General features: G+C 33.4%; 1 protein-coding gene across 2 annotated transcripts in view; it reads left to right on the plus strand.

The window, feature by feature from the left end:
* The window catches only part of PRKD1 (protein kinase D1), a 309,530-nt gene that overhangs the window by 161,657 nt on the left and 128,986 nt on the right, over positions 1 to 18,887 (plus strand). For both annotated transcript variants that reach the window (XM_049766580.1, XM_049766581.1), the window contains exon 2: positions 10,380 to 10,518. In XM_049766580.1, coding sequence (XP_049622537.1) covers positions 10,380 to 10,518 — 139 coding nt within the window. The remainder of the gene's footprint in view (positions 1 to 10,379; positions 10,519 to 18,887) is intronic.

Below are 18,887 nucleotides of genomic sequence, written 5' to 3' on the forward strand. Positions count from 1 at the left end.
TTATAAGAACATCTCCTAGAAAATCCAAAATGACCTAAATATTAGCTGCTTTCAAAACTATATTTAACAGCCGATCATCCAGAAATTTTATATCTTAAAGCTGGCAACCATTGATGCAACTCCACCAGAGGATTCAGATACCTTTTCACTTTAAGTTTTGCATTATAATTAAAATACTTAAGATATTTATGCATTATTCTTGTTTTCTTGAAAGGCCACTTGAGAAGTATTTTGACTAAATTGTGAGAGACAAAAGCTTTTTTATTTATTTACTTATTTTTGCTTATTGGGACTTTACTTGTAATAGGTAGAATGTTACAAAAACACTTGACAACTGAAATATTCAGTGGCCTAAGAGATTTAATTACTAAGCTAACTAATTATAATTTTAGGACTTCCATCACTTTTTAGCAGGAGGAAACTCTCACTGTATTTTTATTTCCGACTCAGGCCATTTCTCTTCTTTGTTAGATGGATTAATTTGTTTCTAGTATTGCTTGTTCCTCATCCTTTCTGATTGCCCTCAACTATGGAAAAATCCCTTTGTTCTTTAGTTCCTGTTGGCCAGGTCACATTTCAGCTACTCATTAAAACATGTATTTATTCTACTCTGGAGCACATTGTCTGGCCAGCCATGAATTTATAGTGAAATGTAACAGTAAATTGTGCTCTGTGGTCAAAAATGCCAAATGATACACACAGCAGCACAGAGGTTTCCAGCATAGGGTAGAATTAAAGAGCTTAGGACCAGTGCCGGGATTGTTGGCCGTATTTTCACAGTGGCCAGTTTTGTTAGAGTCAAACATGGAGAGAGCTTGAAATCACTTATCTTAGACGTTTGCACTCACAACCACAAAGCCTCTGAGAAACACAGAACTGATCTTGTAATAAGCTCCAGCTGAGTTTACAAGCCTCTGAGCCTTTCTGAAAGCCTGTTTAGTTTAATGAGGGTTTACAGATTTCAAAGCTCACACACCTTCACATAAAAACAGATGATTATGACCAAATTAGGGAATGTTGTTCCAAGAGTGTTTTCCCCCAATATGTTCTCTTCTCAGTTGTCAGGCTTTGTTCCCTTACACTTTTCACCTTGTAGACATCCATTTCAAATACAGTTCTGAAAGTCTCATTGTGTATAGTTTTTATTCAAGCAGAACACTGTTGTATAAAACATTTTTGTTAACAATAAAGGATAAAGGTGCATAGGTTATATCTATACCATAAAAAGGTACAATATAAAACAATAAATTTGAGACCGCTTCTGCCAGTGCCATGACAACTATCCTGAAAGTCCCTGTAACCTACTTTTGATTGTTATTGAGAGAAAAAAAAAACAGCTCTATGATCTCATAGGAAGGGATATGGGAGCAAAGAGAGCTGCACTTCTATTACTCCTGTAGTCGAAAGATTAAATTCACAAACATATGTAACCCTGCCTTAAAAAAAAAAAAAAAGATTTAGGGCCCGGAGAGATAGCACAGCGGTGTTTGCCTTGCAAGCAACCCATCCAGTACCTAAGGTAGTTGGTTCGAATCCTGACATCCCACATGGTCCCCTGTGCCTGCCAGGAGCTATTTCTGAGCAGATAGCCTGCCAGGAGCTATTTCTGAGCAGATAGCCAGTAGTAACCCCTGAGCATAGCCAGGTGAGGCCCCCCCCCCCAAAAAAAAAAACAAGATTTAGTTGCACTGGGGAGGGTGATATGCATTTTATGGCTAAAACCAAATTAAGAACATGTTTGTAACCATGACTTTTAAATAAAATTTTTTAATTTAGGTTTTTTCAATAAAGATTTAGGCTTTTTCAATAGCTAATATGTATAGCTTATTTTGGTATTCTATGTATTTTTACTTTACAAGTTTTTTCTGAGTCATAGAATATTAAAAGTAGAAGGAATATATATTAGGATTATATGTGACATTTATATCATATAAAGTATATATTATTAGATTGGTGTATATATAATAAACACAAAATTATTATTGAGGTATTCATGCCTAACATGAAACATAAAAGTTTTATTTGAATATTAAATTGCTTATTATATCATTCCTCTAAATTTACAAGGATTCACAGCATAGAATGTCAGCCACAATGAACCAGAGAGAAATGGAATATAGTTATGTCCTTAAAGAAAGCAAATCACACTGGAAAAACCCAGATTGCAATGAAATTGTGTGACTGGAAGGATCTTTGTCTCCTAAGAACTCTTGTTTTTCCAGCTTACCCTTCCTTATCAAAAACAAAAACTGAAAAAGCTCAGTTTAGCTATTATTCAGAGAAACAGTACTGTTGCAACATCTTTCTGTTTAGGGTTAAGTCTTAAATCAAAATTTAGTGTTGTGGTTTGGAAAATATGTTAAAATATGTACACTAATTTACACATTATATTTTAAGCAATACTTATAAAACAAATCAGGCACATTCACATTTTAGATCAATGAAGCTCAAATTAATGCTTGAAACCTAAATGGAGATAACTAATTTTTGTATTTTTATTTTATTACTAATTTTTAAAATGTACTTTCTGCAGAGTTTTGTTCTCTTTGCTGTTTTTGCTGTACTGTCATGGGAAGGAATTGTGCCTTTGTTTGTGTGCTCACACATTCCTAGTTGAGATGCCCCAGAAATCATACATTAGTGGCACAGAGGACAGCATTCAACAGTACTGTAAAAGTTACAGTTGGCATTGGAAAAGACTTGGGAATTTAACTTTCAAGTCATTTCTGCAAGAAAGTCATTGTCCCATTTGGTCAAACCCAGCTTCTTAGAAATTTATTCTGAGTGTGCCAGTGACATGGATCAAAAAACATATGCTTTATTGTATATTTGTGATGTTCTAAGTTTAAGGCATCTAGCATATCTTGTAAAACCAAGATTTTTCCCTTAAATTTACTCATTAATTATGGATATATTATTACTGGAAGTTTGGTCAGACCTAGCTCTATTCAGGAATTAGTCCTGGTTTTTCGACTTTGAATCAATCCTGGGATGCTGCTGTCACCATATATTGTTAGCCACATTCAAAACAAGAATCTTACCCATTGTGTTATATGTCTAACCCCTGGATATATTATTTTTCTGTTAATTACTTTCTTTGTAGATGCATGTTTTAGAACATCAAATATCCAAGAGTTTTTCTTGAATAGAAAAGATTAATAGTTTATATTTTAAAAGCACATGAAATTTGATTTCTATTTACAAGGAGTATCTCATATGGGGCATGCATAGCAAAAATATAAATAATCTGGTCTTATATACAGGGCTGTGGCCTGTCAGATAAGGATAATATACAGAGTTAGATACTGTAATCATCTTAGCTTTCTGGCTGGAGCCGTGATACAGAATATTGTGTAGGAAGAGAGACCCAAACAGAGCGTAACTCTCACATCATGAAGAAGACAAAAAATAGAGCTCAAAGATATCAAGTTAAGGACAAAAAATAAAGCTCAAAAATATCAAGTCAATAGCATTTTAGGGGAGAAAGGCTGGAAAAGTTTAACATATATGAATAAACTAACAAAAACCTCTTTGGATTCCAATTGAATATGAGAATGTAATTTGTGTGGGAACAGGGTGGAATTTTGTGATATAGAAAAAAAAGTGCTCTTGTTAATAAGCTCTGGAATTAACACTACAAGATCTTTACAGGGTTAAGATAATTTAGTGTCTAACAAACAGGATAGATTTCACGGAAGATCTTGAGGTATACAAAGATGTATTATTAGTAGAATGAAATCTTTCCAGGAGAAAATACTACTCTAGAACTGTGCTAATTACAAAGCTTGAGAAACAAGACATAAAAATAAAACTGATATTCAAATACCGAAATGTTTTACCAAAATAAATATCAATATTCTTTAAAGGAAGAATGTTTAATGAATATTTAATTCCAACCACTCTCATTAATGATAATATCTGGTATCTAATTTTAAAAGTATATATGTAAAAAATCTGGAAATATGTACCCCATGTCCAGAATTAAAAGACTTAATACAACAGGCCAGAAATGGTAGAGGTGATAGATTTATCCAGAAAGAGATTCCTAAGGTTCACATGGAAATACGAAATGAAACATTTATACCATGAGAATTTTAAAACATTACTAAAAAATTAAAACAGACATAGTTGAAAGGCATATTAGCTTTATTTTGCAAACATTATATTGTTAAAATAACCTACTACACAAATGTATATTCAGACTAAGTGTAATTCTTAGCAATATCCCAGTAACAATTTTATTGTTGTTTTTGTGTTTCACAACTGGCAGTTCACAGAGCTCTGTGTTCAGGGATCTGGCACTCAGATATATATGATGCTAGAGATTGAGTTTGAGTGCCACATAGACTCCTTACCTGTTGTCATATTTCTTTGGTCCCTCCAGGAATACTTATTTAAAGAAATAGAAAAAGCATCTTTAAAATAAACATGGAACTATAAATGACCCTGACTAAGCTGGGTAAATAGAGCAAGAAGAGTAAGGCTAGAAGCATGACACTTCCTAATTTCAAAGTATTAATCAAACATTATGTTACCAGGATAACAACAAATACATAGACCATCAGCTAGGCTAATTCAAAAAGAAGTGAACAAATATTATAAATATAAGAAATTATTAAAAAGGGTCACACTATAGTCCCAACATTCATTTACAAGGGTAATAAAGGAATAATACCTTTAAAAAAATAAAAACTTTTCTCCCCCTTTTGTTGAAAGACATGCTTGCAATAATTTTCAGAGACAAAAGAGAGGAGGGCTGGAAGTTCCAGCTCACTACATGAAGCTCACCACAAAGAGTGATGAGTGCAGTTAGAGAAATAACTACATTGAGAACTATCATAACAATGTGAATGAATGAGGGAAGTAGAAAGCCTGCTTAGAGTACAGGTGGGAGTGACTTGGGAAGGAGGGAGATTTGGGACATTGGTGATGGGAATGTTGCACTGGTGAAGGGGGATGTTCTTTACATGAATGAAACCCAACCACAATCATGTTTGTAATCAAGGTGTTTAAATAAAGATATTAATTAAAAATTTTTTCTACCCATAGATTTGACAACTGAGATGAAAAAGATTTCATAAGTGCATACTACCAAAAAGCTAATTTAAGATGAAATTGAAGTATGTGTAATGTTATGCCATTTAAGTAGATAAAGATATGGTTTTTTTCTAAAATGTTGGACTCTTTTTTAACTTTTCGGGAGAATTCTGCCAAATATTTATGGAAGAATTTATTTCTGTAAAAATCTTTCAGAACATGAAAAAATGAGCATATTCATATTTTTACTTCTATTAAAATTATTTCACAGTGCATCAGAAATCCAGAAAACAATAAAAAAAAGCAAGCTACAGATTAGAAAGAAATATCTGTGAAAGGCATAGCTGATAAATGACTTTTATCTCAGATATCTATATTTAAACTATCAGAATCCAATAAGAAAGCAAACAACTTTAAAAATGTTCCAAACCATTTATTAAAATGTGTGTAGATGTTCATATTATTATTTTAATAATATAGTTAAGTTATAATTATTATATTAGGGAGTGCATTTTTAGTGGTGCTCAGGGCTTACTCTGTGCTCTCTGCTCAGGACTCAATGCTACCTGGGCTCAGGAAACCATCATATGTGTTGCCAGGACTTTTATTCATTCATGCAAGACAAGGACCTATTCACTGCTATCTCTGGCCCATCCCAAATATACTACTAGACTTTTATTAGATTTTCTAAAATTATAAGTACTCTTTCCATATGAGGATACAGAACTTTTTTGAAAAAAATTTCTTAAATTATGTGGATAATTTTCTATACCCCTAACATTTTGTAAATGTTATTTTAGAAAAATAGATAAATGATCATTTATAGTAACTTTATTATTGTACTGAAAATCTGGAACTCCGATGCCCCTCAGCTAAAGAATAAGTGCATCTATCTGCCCAATGCATACAAGATTCTTTAGCAATGTAAAGGAATAAGTTAATGGTACTTGAAACAGCCTGGACTATCTCAAATTTATTATGATCAGTGAAAAATATCAATTTAGAATTATAAATTTTGTATCATTTCTGTGATATTCCTGAAAATAATTATAGAATAGAAGCAAATGAGTGGTTGGTGGTGTGAGGGGAGAAGTTTATTATACATGGAAGATCTATGATATGTGTTGCTAAGCAGTTATGTGGCATATATAGTATATATTTAAAAATGGCTATGCACTAATACAGCAAATTTACATGATGATTATTAATAAGAATTGCAAATAAAATATGTCAAATAAAAATGTTTCTACAAATTCAACAAAATATCTAAGATTTATATAAAATATTTGAGAAAAAGCTAAAAGAAAATAATAAATTGAGCAGTATATTTTGCTCATCACGAAATCAATAGTAATCAAGACAATGCCCACAAAAGCCACAATATCAGCCACAGAGCTAAAATTCCTGGACCATGTAGCCACACATCCAAATTTTTTAATACTATCATTCCACTTGGAACATATCAATTTTGATGTCAGCATGGATTAACAGCCACCTAATTTTCAGAAATAAAACTAATAATAGAAAGATAAACTAGTAACAAATAGCTTACTAATAAACCTCTGACAATGACTTAATGGCATCATTGCAAGAATTTTCACAATTGATGTACCTTTAAAAAATTAATTTTATTGGAGCCAGAGAGGTGACGCTAGAGGTAAGGTGTCTGTCTTGTAAGCATGAGCCTAGGAAGCACTGCTATTCGATTACATGGGGTCCCATTTGGTCCCCTCAAGCCAGGGGCGATATCTGAGTGCATAGCTAGGAGTATCCAATGACTGTGCCCCCCCCCCAAAAAAAAACAAAAAAAATTAATTTCATTACTATTTACCTGTAAAAAAAAAAAGCAGTAGAAAATATATTATTTTGTGTTTGCCAAGAGGATAGATTTGGGAATGGATAATAATCTGGGACAACAGTGGAGGGACTTTTAAATTGATGTAATAGATGTTGAAACATGCATGGCAGAAAAAATGTATTATTGCCAACTGTGCAATACATGGCCTTTATATAAAGTAATTTATTTTAAAAAATCAATGTATTCACATACTTTTCTAAACTTACATAGTTCCACAGAAATCATTGAAAAAATAATGGTAGATTTCTTTTGGTAGAAATTGTTTCTGTGATACACACAAAAAGCAAAAAGATACATTACTAAACTCAAAAGCATCATGTGTTTTTGTCATTAAAGCAGACATATAGCTCAAATGTCATATGACCCAAAAATTCTACTCCTATATGTTATCTAAGGTACATCTGAAACCTATACAAAAATTTTCACAGCACTTTATATATTAAAGTGACAAAGCTGTAAAATACAGAAGACCCTTTTTGCAGTGAAAGGATAAATAACCTAGATTATTGTGAATAAATATAAATAATGAAAGGAGATCTGTCTTGAATGCAGTTCATCTAAAGAAGATTCAAAAGCTTTATAATAAGCAAAAGAAAATGTTCTAACTTTTTAAACAGGGGGCCAGTTCACTGTCCCTCAGACCATTGGAGGGTCTGACTATAGTAAAAACAAAACTTATGAACGAATTCTTATGCACACTGCATATATCTTATTTTGCAATGAAGAAACAAAACAGATACAAATACACTATGTGGCCCGCGAGCCATAGTTTGAGGACCACTGTTCTAGAATATATATTATACACATATACTGCATGATTTCATTTCTATAAAACTTTCCAGCAGACAAAGTAACCTATGGTGACAGGAAGTAGATCTGCACCTAGAGTAGATTGTGGATGACAGTGCCTATCAGAAACCACGGTAAAACTCACAGGGAACTGATGAAAATAGTTCAGAGCCTTCTTTAAGATTTTTTGTTTGTGAACTTTGTTTAAAATTCATAAATGTCCACACATATTCACTTTACTTTAGTTGATGTTTAAAATAGTAAATAAATTATCAAATTGTTTATCAGTTAGGGTACAGGTATTTTTCTTTTCCCCTTTTCTACTCTAGTTATATTATGGGGGGAAATTACAGAATAAAAGGGGACTATTTTATTTTCCTTTAAATTAGCACGGTGGAAGCAGTGACATAATTCAGCTCTTGTGTTTATTTTAAGGAATTGAACTGATTGAACAATGTGCAGTAAATAGACAGTTTTAAGCCTGCTAACAGACTCTTAAGAGCAAGGGGCTATCATGAGCATAGTTATTTTTAAACCACAAAAAGTTTCATAGAGCTGTGCAGATAGTACAGTGGGTAGGGAACATGCATTGCACATGGCCAACCAACTTCAATCCCTGGCATCACAGAACGAGGAGCACCATCAGATATGGCCCCAAAACTAAAAGGTTTCTCAGAAACTCTCATTCTGGATATTTCTGTATAATAACATTTTCTTAAGATTTGTATCAGAGGGGCCCGGAGAGATAGCACAGTGGCGTTTGCCTTGCAAGCAGCCGATCCAGGACCAAAGGTGGTTGGTTCGAATCCCGGTGTCCCATATGGTCCCCCCTGCCTGCCAGGAGCTATTTCTGAGTAGACAGCCAGGAGTAATCCCTGAGCACGCCGGGTGTGACCCAAAAACCAAAAAAAAAAAAAAAAAAAGATCTGTATCAGAGAACTGAGATCCTTCACCAATTATAGAGACAAGAAAGAACATTTGTGGGGGGAGGGATCGGGGTCAAAGGTTCATGAGAGGTTCACAGAGTCTATGTCTAGCACTATATGCATGAACCCTGCCCTAAGCATCGCTGAGTGTCACCCTGGAGGCCCCTAAGCTCTATGATAGTGAGGACCTTGGTGTCCCTAGCAGTCAAAATTAAAGCAACATTATATCCTTAGACTCTAGGGTCACATCATCAGTTTTTCTAGTTGTGACACTGGACTACCTGAGCACTGTTTGAGAGACTTTTCTTTTTTTGGTTTTTGGGTCACACCCGGCAGTGCTCAGGGGTTATTCCTGGCTCCATGCTCAGAAATTGCTCCTGGCAGGCACGGGGAACCATATAGGACCCTGGGATTCGAACTGATGACCTTCTGCATGAAAGGCAAAGGCTTTACCTCCATGCTATCTCTCCTGCCCTCAGAGACTTTTCTTAATAAAAAAAGATGAATTTTTATTTCTCCTTGACTTGTGCCTTTTCCCACTACATTACAGATATCAATTTATTAAATATTTCTAATACATAATCATTAGTAGATGTTATATAAAATTAAAAGAGTCCATTTACATAAGGAATTACTTAGGGGTGTTTATTCAATCAAAGTATTCAGTATTGGTGCAAATGTACTTTCTCTTTTGTTACTTATGAGATTATAGGTTTGTAATTTTGTCATCAATTTGAAATTGGTTTTCAGAGTTTAATAACGTCATTTTTAGTCAAAAATACATTTTAAGGGGCCAGAGCGGTGGTGCAAGTGGAAGGCATCTGCCTTGTGTGCGTTAGCCTAGGACAGACTGCTGTTCAATCCCCAGCTTCCCATATGGTCTCTCAAAACAGGAGCAATTTCTGATTACATAGCCAGGAGTAACCCCTAAGCTTCATGGGCTGTGGCACTCCCCCCCCCAATTTTTTTTTAATTGGAACTAATCAGTTATAACTGTTTGGACTATAGGGTTCTATCTTGCATTACAAGGAAGGAGAATGCCAAAATAATATAGATTGTTAATATCACCATAGTATTTTACCATTTTTAATTTTTCAGGTTTATAATCTGTAAAAATTTATTTGATTTGCAATATATTTGGATAATATATTTTAGTGATAAAATCTTAGATTTTTCCTGAAGAGAATCTATATCCCATAAGCTTAAAATCATTTTGCCTATGATGTTTATTTATTTGTGTTAGATACATAAATACTAATGCAGCCACTGAAGTGAGAAATGGTCTTCCCTTTTAGAAATCCCCTAGTCTCAGGAATATAGATAAAACACTTGTCCTCTTTTTGCCCCGGAGTAAAATGTTTTTCAGATTTACTGTCTTATCTTTCAATTTGCCAAATTGAATTAGCCATTTATTGCAAACATATTTACGTACTTTGTGTAATGGAATTTGTTTAGATTGTATTTGCAAATGCACATTGTTTAACTACACTACTACAAGAAATGTCTTCTAATCTTATGCTATCTTCTACTTCCTTGCACTCTCAATCAAGATGGTAATCACAATACTTTTTGTATATGTTTCTTTTTTATCTCCTAACTTGGTGTCTTATCAATATCAATTATATGGCCAAAATTTTTTAATTGATTTTACCTATACATACTTTAATTTTCTCAGTGTTTTATGATTTATGCTTTGATGTTTATTTGTTTTTATTATGAATTTAGGAAGGTTTTGATAATTAACCTATTGTCGATATTTGTATTTACAGTTCCCTGAATGTGGTTTCTATGGAATGTATGATAAGATCCTGCTTTTTCGCCATGACCCTACCTCTGAAAATATCCTTCAACTGGTGAAAGCTGCAAGTGATATCCAGGAAGGTGATCTTATTGAAGTTGTCTTGTCAGGTAGTATATATATTTTCCCTTCCTTAGATTAATATATGGCGTTAAAACAATTCTTGGCTATAAAAAATTTTTAAATGTAGCATGAAACACATGTCAAATTTAGCACAACAAAGGAGATTTTAAGGCTATATTTATAATTATTTAAAATTATTTTGGATAAAGCAAAAACATTTCCTTTTAATTGGCAGATTCAACCCTGAATCATTTCTGTCAGCTTCTTTTCAGCTTCCCAACAATACACTTATATGGAGAGTGAAGACAGTAGTCAGGACTCAGTGTGTCCTGGAAGCCAAGAAATAAAACAGGAGTAAAAAATCATTACTTTAGTTGAGTCAAAATCCTAATAGTTATTTCCCAGTACCAAGGAGGCAATCAGTTCAGGAGTTAACTGGTCTGTCCATATCGTTTAATGTTACTTCATTCTCATTCCCTAAAAAATTGCTGTGCTCCCTCAGCCCAAATTTAGTCTTTCTTAGAGTTTAGAAATGAATGATCCGAACATGCCTATCAAAATGTTGAGGGCAGAGAGGAGATGGTAGTGGAAGGGAGGATGTATTTAGCTTTGAAAAATAAAAAAAGGCCTAAGGATATCTATAGCAGAACTCTTAAAATAAAAGTCAACCAGACGTTGTGAATTGATCCAAACTTAAAAAATTTTTAATTCAGTCACATTGAAATTACAAATTGATATATGATTTGGTTTCAGACATAGTTGTTAATGCTGAACTCTTCACCAGTGTTGACTTCTCTTCATTAGTTTCTCTCCTCCCACATTTGCTGCTTATCCACCAGTCTGCCACTATGAGGGGCTCTTTTTTGTTAATAAGGATAGGTCCAGATCTTATAGGTCGACATTTTTATTGTTTATTTTTATTAAAGTTGAGTCATTATTGAGAAACAGTATTTTATTCTTTTTTCTTCTCTGGCTTTCTTTGCTTGTTTCTTTGACTAATGGAAATCCATTAGGTTTAATGATTTTAGACTTCATTTCCCCAATTCCTCAACTAGTTCAGAGTCCAGTACTTGGGCACACTAATTATAATTCTGTTCGTTTTGCTGTGTTTCAGTCTACTCTGTCTTTATTGATCATTTTGCATTGTGTGAGGTCCTTTGATTGCCACATTTTCATTGTGAGAATATGGTCTATAAAACAGTCATTTGTTTTACTAAATGGAAGTCATAATGTTCCTCTTGTTTATAGATTTCAGTTGCTTAATAAACAAAACAAAAAGCAAACACTTTCGTGATTTTTTTATTAAACTAGTGCCTAGGCTAGTCAGATTCTGAGAATTCCTGTTTCTGAACACTAGGGGCTGCCTGAAGTTAAATTATTCAAGAAAATCACTGAAACTATTCTCAACATAATTCAGATTAAACTCATATTCAGGCTGCTTTGAAAAAATAAAGCAATGTATTATACTGGTCTTCGTTGCTTGATGGCAATGTCCAGAAATAACTGAATATTTTTTAAATTGCTTTTCTACATTTATTGCTCTTTTGATTTTACTTTTGTTACTCAGGGCTTCGTTTTATCAGACAGATTGAATGCAAGCTGTGTGTGGGAGTGCTCATGGCAGGTAGCCCTGCCCATTTGAATTGTGTCCCAGCTTCACTCTTCCAATCGTCCCTGACCTGATAAACCCTCTATATGCCCAGGCTACACAAGAAGCAGAATTCTGTCTTTCTCTCCTTTGCAAAATGAACACCACTCTGTGTTTTCTTTGTTATTTGTTTTTTTTTTTTTTTTTTTTTGGGCCATGTCCAGCAACGCTTAGGGGTTACTCCTGGCTCTGCACTCAGAAATCACTCCAGGCAGGCTTGAGGTATTATATAGGATGCCGGGGATTGAACCTGGTCCATCCTGAGCTGTCTGTATGCAAGGCAAATATCCTACCACTGTGCTATTACTCCGGTCCTTCCTCTTTGTGTTCTAACATTTTTATTCTATGTCTGCTATTTCTCTGACCTCAGGGACTAACGGGGGCTTTAAAAGGCAGTTGTCCAACTGTCTCCCAGTAAAAGCTCAGAAAAAAACGTTCAGACACTTACGTATTTAAATTTAAAAACATATTGTTGATAATATATACACAAAGCATTTCATTTTGTTTCTTACTCCCACAGTTTTTGTTTCTTTGTTTGGTTTTTGGTTTTTTGGTTTACTTGGTCATGATATTCTCTTAATTCTTCTTCCATTCTACTTTAGCACTGTGATTTATTTTTGATAAGGTTAAAAGGAACTCTTCCTTAGAGCCTCCCACTCCCTGTATTACTGTATACATCCCCCCAACCCCCATGCTTATTTTTTCAGGCCACTTTTAGGCTCTGCGTTCATGGGATCAATAATCTGATGATTTTTACCCGTTTTCATGCCTTGCTTGTACTCTGCCACCCCAGCCGAAAGGTGATGCTCTATTTGCTCCAATATTGAGGACCCAGCGTCTTATGTTCCTCCACTCTGAGATCCTCCTCTCATTCTCCAGTGCCGTATTTTGGTTATTTTCTGTATAACTCTTCTCCACTCCCACTAATATGTATGTTATATAAGTTATTTTTTTAATAACAACATTGAGGTGATTTGCTTTCTTGAAGGCTCATTTCTCATTTTAGTCAGGCCCATACATGACTGTGTAACCATTCATAATTATTGTTGTTAGAATACATATTGAGAACTCTCTTGTTTCTTGTTAATACTCTTTCTTGTCAATATCCTGCAGCATATTCCTATTTCTAATCTCACCAGAAACTCATGACTTCAGATCTGAGATCTCCACTTCATGGCCTTCCTCCTCTGTCTTGTCCATGGTGATCAGAGCTCACACCTGTCTTCTTTCTCATTCACTGTAATTTTTAATCATGAATTCCTCATCATTTGGGGCTGTATTTTCTTCTTTTTCCCTTCCATCCAACATATGTATCACTATGTCTGCACTTAATGCAGTCCTAAATACATCATATTTGTTTATCTTAGATCTACTATAACTATGTGTAGTCCGTTATTTTACCATTCTTATTTTCCATCTGAGGTTCTAAGTCATACATAATGGTTAAAAATAGTCTTCTGTTTATTTGTCTCAGTATAGATTTCACAGGGCTTTTTTTCTTACTCATCCTTTTATTACTAACCATAATAAAATAGCAGTAAGTATATATATAAACTGACTGACTAATGGAAATCAAATTGGGAATTTTTGTTAAAATACAGATTTGGGGAATAAAAAATATTTCTAAATACATCTTTAGTTTTATTTCTTGTTCTGTACTCACTAAGCCCTTTTGAGAAATTAATGTGTATAAGGTGGGCATGATTGAATTGCATTATCTTATTAAGCAGGACAGGTGATGGCTACTAAGCACTTCAGGTAAGGTGCAAATGCAAGGCTGATCACACACTCCATCTTGAACCAATCCCTAAAGAGTATAGAAAAACATTCTTTCATGGATGTCTGAGAGATCTGCTTTATTCAAATTGGAAAGGATAAGGAGAGAATACAATACAATGATCATTCTTTCTCTTTCCTTTTGGCAAGTCCCATAACATAAACCTGTGGTGAATATTTCCTCCTCAAAATGATAATTTTACTCTTAAAATTCATTTTAACAAAATTTGCCTTTCCCATCAAATTTAAATTTAAGAATGTAGTTTAACGTAACTATGATCTAGTCATTTATATATTTAACCAACATTCACCAACCAGACTTTTCTTACTTAAAGCCGTTTTAAAAATATCATACTTAAAAAAAGCCTTATTTTGGAGAGTGTTAGATACTTGCCTTTTCTTGTTCACGCCATTTTTTTCTGAAATGTGTCATCATCTGCTAGTAACTTCTGAAGTCTAAAACTAACCTGTCTACTCTTAGCTAACATGCTAAAGGCTTTCTAACTTCATTTTATTAAAAATATAATAATAACTAGTGCAGTTAAACACAATAATCCAAGAAAAAATCACTCATAGTGCATTGGTTGAGTTATGGAGAAAAAGGAAAAAAGAAATAACTGCATGGAAGTTCCCCACTACAAAAACCCACAACTGACAAATTTTCTTTGTTTTTAAGCAAAGAATTAGCATTGTTACTATTGTTAAGGAATAGGAAAAAAAAAACAAATGGAAATATTTCTTACCCAAAACAAAAACAAAACTCAACTTTATCATACTGAACTGTAAAATAAAGTTCATGGAATTTATCTGGAGTCCTCTTAATGATGGGGTTCTATCACAGGCTAGCAGTTCAATCATAGCAAAGCAAATTAATAACAGGACTACATTAATATGTGTGTACTCTTTTTCTTTAATTTTGGGGTGTAGAATTTACCTGTAATAAGTGTATATGTGTGTTTTTGTTGTAGGTCTGATCAGTGGCAATAAAGACCACAGAATTTCTTTAAAATATTGTTAAAGCACAATTTTAATTTGGAGAACTAAGTCTTGAATATGTTCTCTCATTTTTATGAGAGAAATTTATTTTCATGAATTTCATTTTTCAAGTCCTATACATAAATTAAAACACATAATCCCCTGTATTATTATATAACTTTTTCTTTGAGTAACACTGTGCATTTCTTTTTCATTATCTTAAGATTGAGAATCATGAAAAACTGGTGGTAGAGTCCAGAGAGAGGGCTCAAGGCTTTATTCTCTGACCAACCCCCTCCAACCCCCCCCCAAAAAAAAACAAAATAAAATAGGCAAATGAAAATAGGCAGGATGATAAATCAATATTTTAGAGATTAAATAAGGAGCTATGATACTTTTAGATATAGCTGAAAAAGGAGAATGAGAAAATGTGAACCCTGGAGAAGTAGAATTGCTGTACCATGGCTATGTTTCCTTTTTCTCATCGAAATTCTTGCTTTTACACACTATGCATTCTGTAGTCATGTGGATTGAGCACTATCCTAAAGGGCTGAAGAACTGCTTCCGTAGATATATAGTATCGTCTATGGCCATACCACCCTGAATACGCCCTATCTCGTCTAATCTCAGAAGATATATAGTATCATTGATTTTCTTTGTGTTTCTGTAAATTGTTTATTCTCTAAGCATCAAAATTTTTTGCTTTGTTAAATTAAGCACGGTGCTTAGAATTATTCAAAGCATAACATACTTTTATTATAATATCCTTTATAATAAAAGTATAATATACTTTACATATACTGATAGTACATGTAGTTCATGCTCTTTACATCTACATATAAGAGTTTTGATGGGGTCAGAGCTATAGCACATAGGTAGGCATTTGCCTTGGATGTGGCTAACCCAGAATGGACCTCGGTTCAATCCCCGGCATCCCATAAGGTCCCCTGAGCCAGCATTGATTTCTGAGAGCATAGCCAGAAGGAATCCCTGAGGGTCACTGGGTGTGGCTCAAAAACAAAAAAAATAAGCAGCTGGAGAGATAGCACGGAGGTGAGGCATTTGCCTTGCATGCAGAAGGTCAGTGGTTCAAATCCAGGTATTCCATATGGTCCCCTGAGCTGCCAGGAGCAATTTCTGAGCAGAGAGCCAGTAGTAACCCCTGAGAGCTGCCAGTTGTGACCCCAAAACCAAAAATAAATTAATAAATAAAACAGCCTTTTGCTTAATTATTTACTATAAACTTCAACTTCAGAACCAGATATCAGATGTCTACTATCATTTTTCTATTCTTATTTGCATCATTATTAGGATAGGTTATCATTTTTCTCATCGTGTTTTCTCATTATATCTGTAGTTACATTGAAAGGATATCACACAAATTAAACATAATACATAGAAAGCTCTTCAGGTTTTCCACACAAAAGCTGTTATCATGGTTGCTTTCCTTCATTCTCTTTCTGGGCCAATTTTTCTTCTGATGTTCTTGATTGTTGAATATACTACAGATGAGAATCCTGTTCTGTTGTAAAAATGTTTGAAAAAAATGGGTTAAAAATAGTTAAAGAATATTCTGCAGGACTCTTCAGAACCGTTTGGTAAGTTCAATGAAGCATAACTCTCCAAAATTACTTCCAAGTTCACTCTGACATAGAATCGTTTTCTTTCTGCTGGACATACTGTAAATTGTGGTCCTGTACTTGATTCTGGTTATACTCTGCAGTTCAAGCTCATGGACCAAATAGCCTGAGAAAACAATTACAGCTCTCCTTCCATTGACTCTTTCACAAAGGGAAATATTCAAGCTATGGAAAAGCAAGGATTTAAAAGAAAGAAATCTTTGTTTACACAATAGGACAAACTCTGGAAAGCTGTTTACATAATAACTTTCTTTCCTTTGCTGTACCTCTGAGAAGTAGTGAAATCAGATATCTTAAAAGCTATGGAATATAAATTTTTAACTTGTCCACATTCTGAAGGAAGTAGTGGTAGTATTAGAGTTGACTTTATGTGTTCAGCCTCTATTTACTCCTCTTCAACTTTTCTTTAGGTTTTTGAACTTGGACCAATAAACAGGAATTCTTGAGAACCTGTTCAAAGAATTCAAGTACACTGAGAGTTTACATTTGAGAAAAAACAATAATAGTGTTTTGTAACAAAAAAGCCAGCAAGTGGGCAACAGTTTTCATTCACAGGGGGATTGTCTTTGAACCTTTATTCCCATTTCTTTATAGAAAAATAGACATTTAATAAATACATAAACCAGGATTCCATTACGAAAACCCTACAGATTCTTCTCTGTACAGTTATAATATAAAATGTGAAATAATAAATTGATAGTATCCCTGAGCAAATAGGATTCTGTAATATAATTTTATGACTCTTATCTAATTGAAATAAGGTCACTAGTAGTTAAGATGTTTTATGATCCTGTTTATCTATCACTAAGCTTTAGTGCTAAATAAAAGATCAGAAGAAACATATAGTTTAATAAAAGCAGCAAGACCCTACATCCTTTTATAAGAAATAGAAATTACTGATTTATATGGCACTGTTCCATGCTTATTTATTTTTGTCAAATATTATAATGCTTAACATTTATATCCCCTTTTGAGATATGAGTGGAAGAGAAAAATCTTATGAGTGATGTACTTGAATCAATGTTTTGTTAGTTCCCCATAAGTATATTAATAGACATAGTAATGTTTATTTGCTTGTAAGAAAATATAACTAGTCATTTATATATTTTGAATAACTAAGATGGCAAAACACTTGGTCTTTAGTATTAAATTAGCAGTTCTTTACGATTTTTCTTAAACACCTAAACATGTCAGGTGAATGATGCCAATAAAAATGCAACTTTAGTTTCAGGTACCTGTGTTGCTGGTCTTTGTGAGAGTGGAAAATTATGTAGCTTAGTTTCTGTAAATGTAAGGTTACAGGTCATTATTCTTCCAACAATGTTTTATTACACATATAAGTATTTCCTTATTATTTATGCCCATATTCTTGTTTTTTTGAGTGCACTTATATTTTGTTCTTTGTGTCACACAAAAAAAGTTTAATGGGAATTTTCTTTTTAAGTAGAAAGTGCATGTGAAGAGTAGCAAGTTTTATAGATTGTCTACCCTTCCCATCTGTGAACTCTGGGATTGGAACTTTATGCACTTCTTCCTTCTTTTGATGGTTTTCTTTTTATTTCCCTCTTTTATATAATCTTTGTTTACAAGATAGAGTGCAATAGTACACTTATTCTCTGTCATTTCTTTTTATTTAAATATCCATACATGTTAAAATGGTGAACATATTATGCGCAAGGTAACAGGGCATGTAAAACATTTTAAAAGTCCTTGAAAAATATTGTCTTACTTGAAAAGTTTATACATATATTGCATTCTTTTACCTCATACTTCTTTTGACTAATTTCCACTATTCTGACTTCTTTTAACTAAACACTTTGAATATATAACTTTTACTTTGTGTTATTGCTTGAAAAGTACTTATTATAATAATAACAGTGATATAGGGATACACATTATTTATGATATGTGAGACACTATTCAGAGTGCTTTACAGATAATTATATCAGAAATCACATAATATTTATTTGATAGCATGTCTACATAACATCAGTTTTGTTTCAAAGACTTTGCTTTGAAGATGCCATTATGTATTTCTTACATAATGTTGCAAAAGTCACCTAATTTTCCTGAGATTTGATCCATCACCTATCAAATAGCAATAACAGTGTAATAATATGTGGTTTGGCTTTAGATTTCCTAAGATTAACTAGAAAGCATAATACAAGAAAGCTTACTTTTGTGAAGTGTACAATTGTCTTCATGCTATGTCAACTTCACTGGACCATGTATTTCTTGACACATAAAACATTTATTTTTTTGTATTGAATTCTTATTACTTGACATTGCACAGTAACACAATGTTTCTTTGAGTAAATAAATATTTTATTTAGCAAAAATTTAAAAATAAGTGATTAAGTTAATGACCTATATATGA

The sequence above is a fragment of the Suncus etruscus genome, chromosome 2, assembly GCF_024139225.1.
Source record: "Suncus etruscus isolate mSunEtr1 chromosome 2, mSunEtr1.pri.cur, whole genome shotgun sequence".
NCBI lineage: Eukaryota > Metazoa > Chordata > Mammalia > Eulipotyphla > Soricidae > Suncus > Suncus etruscus.